Below are 12,249 nucleotides of genomic sequence, written 5' to 3'. Positions count from 1 at the left end.
CCACTCGACGATCCCCTTCGCTTCCACCAATCGGGCCGAAGCATTGACAGAACGCGGGAAATGTCAAACGTAAATAGAAGATGCATTCCATTTGACGTTATAAACGCTTCGAATTACGTACTTGATTCAGGAAATTTCTTTGCTTTCATCAAAGTTTTTTCAGCTTTTTTTGTGTCCTGTGGACATATAATCAATTTTAATTTTTAATATAAAATTAATTTTCTGTGAAATATTCTGTCTCTCTCTCTCTCTCTCTCTATCATCTGTCTAGTTCTTATTAGTCGCGGGAAATTTAAATTTGCGTTTCACAAAGAACCTTACTAGTTTTTGTTGAAAGTTTATTAACGTCAAATAGAATAAATTAAAATATTGTGCATATTTGTCATAAAATATCAACTTTTTTCTTTATCTATAAAATATATTATAAAATATAATAAATATGTTATAAAATATATTATAAAATTATAAAATATAGTAAAAATTTTCTTAATGTCAGATTTAAGATAAATGATTAATTAAAAAACACTCTTTAGTTTAATCTGTCACATTATTACATTTTTCTAAGTATCAATAATAAATTTTGAAACATCTGATGTACACAATAAATTAAATAATATGAGTATACAATCTAATACAAATTAGGATATGAAAATAGTTTGTCCATTATAAAAAAAAAGTAATAAATTCAATTTAGCATTTTATTTTGAATTTTGTGTAGGAAATTTAAATCCAGTTCTCATTTATGTCAGGTGTTTTTATCTATCATCTCGAAGCATAAAATTTTATTTTCTCTTTTTTTATATTACGATTCATTACACAATTTTTTAAGTAAAAACATATTTTATTCACGCAATTAAATTATATATCGATGAAATAAATACTTCGACTTGTTTATTTTTTTGCGTCAAAAATAAACAGTTATATTTGTGTAAAAAAGATACGTTTATTACATATATATTGAATATGTCGAAAACAGGCAGAAGAGTTCTAGGCATATATGAATCCTCTATCTTCAAATTCCATGTCGCATGTGATAATTAGCTTAAACTATTTACAATTTTATATATATATATATATTTATATACTTTTCTCATCTAGCGTTACGATAAAAAAATTGTAGCAGAAATATATATACAGAAGCGTAACTCCGATATTTTAGACTGAATATTTAGAGCCACATTTCTTTATTGGCGTTAATCTCAGGCCTTTAGCTAGCATTTGAGCTTCGAGGTCGCGGTCTTCGCTCTGATATCTAGAAGAAACAAACATATATATATATTTATATACATATATGTATACATCTATTATGTTTATATATCTATTTATACATATATGTACATTTGTAATAATTAAATATTATTTATTATTTAAAGTTGTGCATATAACATATTTGCATAAACCTTTTATTCAAAATCACTCTCCTTTTCCAAAATATATTGGCATTCAATTTAGTTATTGTCAAATGGAAAAAGTTTAAATTTATAAAACAGTTTATAGATACAATATTATTGATTTATCTTCTATCTTTGTATAAATAATAGCGACATTATTTTTTATCTTTATTTTATTGCAGGCAAGATAAGGAATTTATATTATATTAAAGAATTTGTAAATATATAACAACAGTTCTAATATATATAATGTTTCCGTTTATGACAATAACACCCATGAAAACAAAGACAAAAACAAAGACAAATTTTATTTTATTAAAAATATATCTAAAATATATATCTCTCTCATAATCTAACAACTACATGAATTAAAATTACAAGTCACATAACATTTTACCACTGTAGGCAATATAAATATAATTTGGAACAAAATTCAAATAGAATTCTATTTAAAAAAATTTTTTTTAAAAATATAAAAATACACGTGCCAAATAAAAAAATATTCAAACTTATATATACAAATAGAAATGTAAATATTATAAAATTATTAAAAACATAATTATTAAAGAATTACTTTTTCAAAAAATAAATATGAAATATAGCTAATTAAGTAATTGATTATATACTATCAATTTATAATCAATTTTAAGAGTTTTAAATTTCTTTAGTGTTTATAAAGTATATTTAATATAATGTATAATTTAGAAGAAAACTTAAAATAAAAACTTAATATACCAGGATCACTTTAAAATACACTGTGTAAAATCTGTATTTTACAATATAAATTATTTGACAAGTACTAATAAAAAATTCATACAATATTTACATTTTTAATATATAACATTTTATAAAGTTTTATACTTGCAAAAAATATACAGGGTGTCCTAAAACTATTGGATATTCTTTTAAAGGGATTCTGGATCTTCAATTTGAAGATTTTTCTTCATCAAAAATGTCAAAAGAGGTCATTATTTTTTGTAAACTTCCAATTTTTACCATTATATATCTTTGTAACTAAGTTTTAAATAAAAATTTTAATGAAGTAAACTCCACCTGAAATTAACTGAAAAATGTACAATAATTGTATTAATCTTTTAACTCAACAAAATTCAGTTTGCGAAAAATCCTTCTTTTTTAATCGCTTATAACTCGAAAGTTATTAATATCTCAACTTTAACCAGAAAATTTGCCTTTAAAAGATTATTTAGTAGTTTTGGGATACCCTGTATATATAAAAAAGACATTTATATTAGCTTATTAAAAAGTCTAAAGTTTTACATGCGCGAAATATATTCATTATTACATACATATTGTCCAATTGTCTTATATATTTTATTCGAAATAATAAAAAATAATTTATCATCATTATTACCATCATTTATCATCATATGTATCTGCAAATTATTAGAAAATGTTAAAATAATACATATTTACATATTTTTAGAATTTATGTCTTAATGCACATTCCAGGTTTTACGAAAATTAAAGGAATCTTATATATAATTCATATGTAAAAGATTATAAATTGACAACACATAATCAACTATTAGGCTAACTGTGTGTATTGATTTTATATCTTATTTTGAAAAGTTATTTTTTAACAATATTTAACAATTTTTTATTTCTTAAACTTCTTTTTGTTAAGTATCTACACTAAAATATAAATTGGCACAATGCTGTTAAGAAATTTATAAATTAGATCAATTTTAAGTTATTTATAATTGTGTTTTGAGAAAAGTATATATGCATTTTTGGCGTTTTATTTAATGATAAATAATGATTATATTAATATGATGTTAAAAAATATTATATCTATTTTAATAAACACTTCTTTTTTATATTTATTTTTAAAATAATAGTGAACTGATAAAGCTTTAACAATATGATACAAATAAAACAAACATGGTAACATAATAGAGCCAGACACAGAAAACTGTCTTTAGAAAAGTTTAACAGTACGTTTCCATCTTCTTTTAAATGTTCATTAATGCAATTATAAATCTGATGTTATAAATAAACAGAATAATGTCCACCAAACATAAATTGGGACGTAAACAAGTGGGCAGTATGACGTAAACAAGTGCAATGTTTTTTTAGGAAGCTCTCCGCAATCATTAAGTATGGTGTGATGTAATCATTCTGTATCGTTTTAAGATTCAGAGTATTTTTGTCATTTAATAAAAAACATTTCAGACAACAATCTCTTGTGTAGAAAATTGGCTATCCCCCATCACACACATACACATATATCCAAGATTTCCATTTTATCCCAATCAAATTCATGATTCATCAATCTGTGGTCCGTGATAATCAAATATTCAAGCAATTTTTACATAAATAAATCTTTTATCATGTTATTACCAAAACGTTTTGATAGAATATTTTTATGCACTCGCGGATGAAGTTATTTAACAGTTTATTTATACCGACACATTCTTTTATCAAGATCATGGATTGAGAAAACTGAAACATAATAAGTGTATTAAAAAACCGAAAGTATTTCATAATAATATCAACGTTATTTTTGTTAGATATAGTCAATTTTAATTTACATTATTTTCCAACAACATTTTTGGTTGTTCATGTGAAATATATAAAATAATGGATATCTATTATCGAACAAAATCTTAATAACAAGCTTATTTTTTAAGTAGAATCTTGGATAGGAGAGTAAAAAGCTTTAAATCAATGAATGTGCATTTTATATGACAGTCTCCTAGTTTATGTCAAAAAAAATAGATTTATGAAATCAGTTATGTTCTAAAAAATTATTAATAGTTATTATTAATAATTATTAATAATAATTAATTAAATAATAATAATATTAATAAGTAATTATTAATAATAATATTTATTAATAATAATTTTGACATCAAAAAAATTCAATTGATTATCGGTACTTTACTTTCGTATTTTTTTTCATTTTAAACAAACATATCATGAAGTCCGTTAATAAGTTTTTTATCTTCCTTTATTAATATATAAATATTACTAAACGTTAATTTTATTTTAATAACATTTTTATCAGTAGTAATATTTGTAATCTCTTCACAAAAATAGCTGTTTATAGTAGTTAATTAAGCACTTATCAAGAGGTCACGTATGGAGAAAAAAATTGAAAAATTTTTATTGATAATGTAAGATGACCTGCTTTTAATAGCTATTTGAATATTGATAAGAAGTTTATTGATGCTGTACTCATACATGATTTTAATAATTTCGTTGATATGGAACAGTTACTGAAAAGAAATTGAAAACATACTATTTCTTTTCTAATAAAATTAACTTTTCTAACAATTCTGCGTTTGGTTCTTATTAGTTTTTTATTATATTCGTTTTGTATTACGAAAAAATTATCACTCTCCCCCCCCCCTCCCTTCCAAGCTGCATGCAAGTTATTTTAAACTATCTACTGATAACAAATATAAAAATTAATAAAAAGTAACAGTGAAATAAGTGTAAAAAGAAAGTAAAAATAATTATACAAAAAACTAATTAATTTACAAAATGCATTGCTTTTTAGAAAAGATAACATTATATTTAGAAAAAATGTGCAAATTACATATATCATTGCAATTATTCATGATCAGTAAATGATGAAATATTGTGTTCTGCAGATTGTGTTTTGAAAAAAGCATACATCTGTTACATGATTGACATTCCAAAATGCATTATGAAAATGCTTGTGGAAATTTTAAAATTTAAAAGATGCTAAAAATGACTCCTTATTACAATTGATAAATATTTCTGCTATATAAAGGAAGAAAATATACACAAATAAAATAGTTAATAATCTAAAAAAAATGCAAGACAAATACTCCGAGTTATCCAAAGGCATTTTCAAAATACGAATGTAACATGCATTCATATATATGGAAGTCAAATATGATGATCTACACCACCTTTGTCGTTCTTCTTCTAACAGAGCAATTAGGGAATCCCTCTTTGCTACTATCTCCAACATTTCCGTCAAGATTTCTCCTTCCTTTTTAACATCATCACTAGTCTTCTTATCATCTATAAAATAATGTAACTTTTATCATACAATTATTTTATGATTTAATATTCTTTATATTTATTAGAGCAAAATTTGAAAGAAAGAAATTGAATTTTTCTTTACAGAAAGTACTTCTATGGAAAATAACAATTGGCTGTACTATTTAAAATTTTCAATGTATTAAATATTTTATATAACAAAAAATCTAAAATTAAAATTATTATTAATTAATATTTCATTTATTATTTTCTAATACATCGAACATTTATATTAATGAATGAAAAGCTGAGTTATTTGACAAAGATATAACCAATATTTTAGAAAAGAAATTATGCAAATAAAGAAGCAAATTTGCATATTACAACGCTATTTATGAAAATGACTACAAATGAATTTATGAAAGTGATTACATGTACTGTAAGTTACATTCTCTTGCTGCAAACGCTGAATTAACTTATTGTTAGTTGTGTATCTTGAACTATTATAAATATTGTTCAGATCTATATTATTAACAGAATATTTTCTCTTTCGTATATATTTAATTAATGTATATATAATTATCTTATATAAATTAACGAATTGCAAAGAAAAATATATTTACCGTCATTGGCCAAACGTTCACGCAATTCTTGTTGCAATCGTTCATGTCGATCTTCCAATTGAACTTCTTGTGCACGTACTAAAAGCTCTTTTTCATATCTACGCAACTCAGTGCTTTCCTTCATAAGGTCAAACCATTCCTTCAGTAAATCGTCTTCTTCATGATTGGGACAATCTAAATAAAATTATAAAGTATAATTTCTCAAACTGTATTTTTCTCTTCTATGTAATAATGCATAATATATTTATTTTATCATATGTTTATTTGAAAACAAATATATAATATTCCAACTAAAAAATTTTTATTAAATATCAGATTACATTGATAAATGAAAACATGTAAAAAAAACAATTCAAAAAAGATTAAATATTAACATATATCGAACAAAATAAAAATTTAGAAATTTTAGAATTATTACCTCCTTCACCACGCAGCGCTTTCTCGACACTTACACCACGACTTTCCAATTCCTTCTGTTTTACCTCGGTTTCCTCTAATTTTCTCTGTATTTCTTGAGCCATACGCAATCTTTAAAATATATCTAAATTAATCATGTTTTCGAATTCAAGCTGCTTACTTAAATATTTGTATATTAAACGCAAGAACAATGAAATAAAATTTATTAGGGAGAATATCTTCTACAAGCTTTCAAAAATTATAAAATTATGAAAACACACAATGGCCTATTTTAATATTTTTATTAACAATAAGAAAAAATTGTCTGTATATTCGTCAAGAAAAATATTTTGAAGCATTTCAGGTAAGTGACTATTATAGTGACTATTATTGTAAAGTGACTATTGTATTATAATTTGATTTATATATATATATATATAAACATATATATTATTTTTTTAATTCTTATATTTAAATTTTTCTAGTATTTTTCTAAAAAAAATTTAGTGTATTTAACTGACAAGAGCATATATTAATTTTCAAATTATTTCGGATATATTACTTGAGTACATTTCTTACCTCTTTAATTGAGCTTGTCTAGCTACTTTTTTAGCAGACTTTGATTTACGTGGAACGCTACCGCATGATTCTTCAGTTGCAGTAACTTTTTGGGCACACGATGTCGACAAAGCAGCTGTTTTCGTATCGTCATCCGATAAACTGTTATCTGCAATTTCTAAAATGTTTGTTTTGCTAAATTATATAATATTTTATTTTATTTTTGACGAACTGATAAAATGAAATAATTCATACATTTTTATTTACATTAAAAACAGAACAAGTATATGTGTTTATTATATACTTTGTTAAGTTAAACAATTTACATATACAATACAAATAAATATTTATGAATATTGAAACCAATATTTATTTATACAGGGTGGGCTATTTTTATCGATCCAGTCGAATATCTCGAAAACCAAGCCCGGAAGAGAAAAATGTTTCAGGCAAAAGTTGTTTGGTTTCGAGGGGGCCCTAAGATGGTACCATTAGTCTGACCTCAAAGAGTCATTTGAAGGTCACATAAACGTCATGTATAATTTTTTAAATGGAACACCCTATATATTATTACATATTCATGTAGCTTATCTCAAGAGCTTTCCAAAACACTATAATCAAATGTTTTTTCATGAAGTACTTTTCGAGATATAAGGCTTCAAGTTGCAATATTTTGCGAAAAATATTCATTTTTCGATTATCTTAACCTAACTTTTATGCACAGAATAATGAGACAAATCAATTAGCATAATTAAAACACATAATTATGTTAAAGTAAAAATGTGTAACTGTTGCAAATTCAGATTTTTTATGTCAAAATATTGCAACTTTGAAGCCTTATAACTCGAAAAGTATTTAATGAAAAAATATTTTATTATAGTGTATATTTTATTATAGTTTGGAAAGCTCTCGAGATAAGCTTCAAAAATATGCAATAATATATAGGGTGTCTCACTTAAAAAATTAAACATGACGTTCATGTGAGTTTCAAATAACTCTTCAAGGTCAAACCGATGGTACCCTCTTATGGCCTCTTCGAAACCATACAACTTTTGTCTAAAACATTTTTCTCTCCCGGGCTTGGTTTTCGAGATATTCGACTGGATCGATTAAAATGGCCCACTCTGTATAACATGTGTTAATTTCAACATTCATAATTTAGTTAAAAGAAAATATTTATATAATTCGTACCTGATACTTGAGTGGTAGATATTGAGTAATTAAGTGGTGGTGGTGGCACCGGTGGTGAATTTTCAGTGAGAAAATTTCGTACAAGTATATCTTCACACATACTTTTAGGTCTTGCATCGGATTTTGACGAGATTTTGTCAAGCTGTAAAAAATTTTAAGATATCAATTAGAAAATAATTATTTTGAATGTTACAATCATAAGATTTTAATAAACTAATGAAATTGTTACGAAAAAAAATTTAGCAAAAATCCAATAATATTATATGTACATAAATTTAATATTAAAATGTTATAAAATATAATATTATAAAAATTGACAATTATATTTTATAAATTTGTTTCGTTAAACAAAATAATATATGTGCAATATATATTATCAAAAATTTAAACAATTCTCGAGAATCTTAATAAAATAGAGTTTACAAAATACCCAGTGAAAAATGACCATCAAATCAACATCAAATTGATATCGAATCGATGCAATTTACATCAATTCGATGTCAATTCGATGCCAACTCGATAGGTCCTTTCTCATTGGGTAATACTAAAGCCTAAAAATAAACTTGTTGCAAATCACATAAAAAATAATAATGTAAAATACAATAATGACGTTTCTGTCCTAGGTTGAAATGTCTTCGGTAATATTAAAACATATAGTGGTCAAGATGTAAAAATTGTCCAAAAGAATTACTGTTATTTATAAATAAAGTTGACTATTTATAAATAACTCCAAAGATACATCAGCAAAAATCGGACTCACTTTTCCTTTTGATTTCGAAGTCAATCGAAAGACCGACAGCTTGTCTTTCTGGTTAGGCGATGTAGGACTGGTTTCTTTCTTGAAAAAAAAATCCGATACTGCTTGTATAATACTCTTCCTTCTCTCTGAATCTTTCGGTTTCTTTTTATCTCTCTTAATCGTTACACTATTGCTATCCGAACACGATAAACCTGCAGTATTCAACAATTCGTCCATTGATTTCGCGCTAGTCGCCGATAATTTCTGAAGATTTAACTTCTTTGCGATATTCTTCACATTGTCGGTACTCTTACTAGTTTGTAATTTCAACTCGGAATTGTCTTTTTTCTTGAAGTGGTACAATCTAGCTCTTTCAGTTTCTGATGTATCATCCTTTTTCGCATCATCCATCGAAAGTTGTCGGCGAGCTGTCACCTTTATTCTTAATTCCTTGATCCTATCCTCAGGGCTTAAACCTAAATCCTCGTCACTCTTCAGTCTGGCTCGTTCTCTGGCATCTTGCCTGGCCTTTTCGGCTGTTCTTCTTGCTTCTTCACTCTTATATCTTGGTGGCGCGATTGGTGTCTTGAAGATATCTTGTAGACTAGTCGGTTTTTTGTCTGTTACCTGGCTCAGCTGATCGGCTTTCTTTGGAATTTTCTCTTTGGCTTCCATTTGATCACTTTGAGAGCGTGAAAACAATGAAGAGTCCAGTAATTTGTTTGCCTCGCTGAAAGTTGTATCAACTGGACTGTTTGTTAGAGATGTTATGGAGGTAGGCACAAACTTGTTACCAATGGAAGAACCATTAGAACCATTAGATTCCTGTTTCATCGGTGATAGAATTGTGGTAAAGGACGAAGCTCTAGCGGCCCTTCGAGCCTTTTTCTCGGCTGACTTCTGCTTGTGAGCCTCAACCTTATCCATCAAAAGATCTTGAATAACATTCTTCTGCTTCGAGCGCTCTCTAGTGATCTCCTCAAGTTTTCTCGAGGTCGCCGGTGAATTGATACTACTATTATTCGCAGTTGTCATTTCTTGACACTTGGTCTCTTCGGTAATTATTTCCGCTGTACACGTCTGCGATACGTTCTTCGAGTTCTTTCGCTTCTTTCTCACGTCGATAGAATCTTTTGCGTTGCTAAATTCCGCGATTCTAAACTGCAGCCTTTTTACGTATTCTAGATAATCCGGATTGTTGGAATCAGCTTTGACTGACTCGTCGGGCTTCTCTATCACTTCTAAAGGAACTATAGACACTTGAGGGGTAACCGGACTAGCAAGTACCGTGACAACTTCACTGGTTGTTGTATCTTCTGCCGGCTCCATTGTCAATAAACTATCTTCCTCCATCGATTGGAACAATTCCTTATTAATAGCTTCTACCAATGGCGCTGCCGGTGCGTTCTCCTTAATTTCTCCCCTAAACTTCTCTTCGCTCTGTTCTTCTCCAAAGGCTGTTTGAATTTCTGATTTATTTATGGCGGGTTCGTTTAGCTTGCTAATCACATCCTCCATAGTGATAGGATCAATCTCGATCACATTGGCATCCTTGAAGCCTTCTTCTTCTTCGCTGTAGGAATCGTTTTCAAAGTCTAGTCTCGCTATTGGCGCATCAGCGATTGATAAATTGCGCGACGAGTTATCAGGAACGATTGTCTTGACATTCACAAACTCAATGTAGCCTCGGTTTCTCAACATTGCAATATTGGAAGCGTCTTGAAGGCTATCATCTAGCAGTGACTCATTGTCGGTATCCATGTAATTAATGTCCTCGCCATTAACTAATAAATTCGATGTGCTATTGTTCGGATATTTCTGATCGATCAGTCGGTCGAGCCTGGAATAGTCGAGTTCCGTGTCCTCTTCTTTGGCGATTCTGACAGGCGTGGAAGTTAATTTTGCGTTATTTCTTCGTACAGTAATAAAATTAGGATCAATGTCGAGCTCTACATCACGGAGATCGTCAGAGACCAAAGCTTCCCCGTCGCGGGCCCATTCGGAAAATTCTGTCTCGGTAAATGCCGCGGTGGTGATGTCATTCTCTTCGGAATCATCTTGCTTGTTGGACATCGCCGAGGCTTCGGAAGGACTGCTGCAGTCTCTCTTATTGTCGTCCCGCAAGTCCAATTGTTCCATATTATTATTCAGCGTTTCAATAATATGTACATTATCCACTGATGAATCAATATTCGATGAATCGATCAGTCGGCGATCCTGCAGATAGGAGACCTCGATAGAGTCCGGCTCGAAAGTCTGACCATCGTCAGGATCGTAATGTTGTTGATTGTAACGATCAACCCCCTCGTCCAACAGTAGATCGCCATCAGTACTGTGGATCTGTAATCTGGGCGGCGAAAGATTTATAGCGACAAATTGGTCGTTCTCAACTTCTCCCACTTCGTTGGAAGAGGAAGAAGATAACGAATCGCTCTCCATCTCGGAGTCACCTGAACTGGCATCTTTAGCCTCGTTCTTTTTGTTCCAATCTACTTGCGGAACGACAATGGACGTCTCGTGAAGCGGACTACGCGGTCTGAAACCGTTAGTTTCTTCCGTGTTGCTTGAAAGAAATTTTTCCGTATTTTGTGAACTTTTCATATCCTCTATGGAATCTTTCGTTGATTTATTAGTTTGATGTAGAAACACTGGTTTGTCGATTAACTCTTTGTCCTTTATCGAAGATTCACCACAGATGTTAGGAGCTGTCTTTGACTTTAAAATGCTGGTTTCTTTTACCAAGTCAGGTAATTGTGGCGCTTTGGACGGATTTTCTATCGGAGTTGTCGGCTTATACGCAATATCGTTTGATAAATTTCGGCAGCGATCGGTTGAAAATTGTCGCGAAAATAAAATCGTAGGCGACAATGGAGAAAGTGGCGCATTGTTGGTTCGCAGCTTACTAGTACCTTGAAAAAAAATCACATATAATTACATTGAATTTTAACTGAAGTCATTTTGAAAGGTCATGAAAAGGTCAACTTAGAAATCAATTTATGTAAAGAAAACATAATTGTTTAAAAAAATAATTTGCAACAGCTACATTTTTTTAAGAAACAACTATGGGTTTTCTTTACATCTATTGACTGATGTTGAAATTTATAATTAACAAAAAATGATCTTAATTAAAATTCAAGATTATCAACTTTTTTCCTCTCCAAATCCTATGGATTGACTCCAGAGAGATGATGAGTTTAGTAGACTAGGTCTATCAACCAACAGTCTAGGTGTTCTCTGAAAATCCTCACAACTGTCAAGCGCATCCTACTAGACTATGGATGCTTGGCAGTTGTGGGAACTTTCAGAGAAGACCTGGACTTTTGATTGATTATATTCTTCTTGTTTGTACTAAACTTTTCACCATTATTTCTATCAT

At 28.7% G+C, this 12,249-nt stretch overlaps 1 protein-coding gene across 9 annotated transcripts in view; it reads right to left on the bottom strand.

The window, feature by feature from the left end:
- Nucleotides 1–759: 759 nt before the first annotated feature.
- LOC140675822 (uncharacterized) overlaps nt 760–12,249 on the bottom strand; it is a 37,397-nt gene continuing 25,907 nt past the window's right edge. For 6 of the 9 annotated variants that reach the window (XM_072910426.1, XM_072910424.1, XM_072910423.1 and 3 more), the window contains 7 exons: nt 8,895–11,782; nt 8,135–8,276; nt 6,965–7,121; nt 6,408–6,517; nt 5,990–6,163; nt 5,294–5,408; nt 760–1,252 (listed from right to left, as the gene is read on the bottom strand). In XM_072910426.1, coding sequence (XP_072766527.1) covers nt 1,156–1,252; nt 5,294–5,408; nt 5,990–6,163; nt 6,408–6,517; nt 6,965–7,121; nt 8,135–8,276; nt 8,895–11,782 — 3,683 coding nt within the window. In that variant the 3' untranslated portion in view covers nt 760–1,155. The remainder of the gene's footprint in view (nt 1,253–5,293; nt 5,409–5,989; nt 6,164–6,407; nt 6,518–6,964; nt 7,122–8,134; nt 8,277–8,894; nt 11,783–12,249) is intronic. The other 3 variants (XM_072910428.1, XM_072910429.1, XM_072910430.1) reach the window with 2 other exon arrangements.

Source organism: Anoplolepis gracilipes, unplaced genomic scaffold, assembly GCF_047496725.1.
Source record: "Anoplolepis gracilipes unplaced genomic scaffold, ASM4749672v1 Contig21, whole genome shotgun sequence".
NCBI lineage: Eukaryota > Metazoa > Arthropoda > Insecta > Hymenoptera > Formicidae > Anoplolepis > Anoplolepis gracilipes.
Note: the sequence above shows the minus strand (reverse complement) of the source record. Positions and strands in the feature narration are given on the sequence as shown.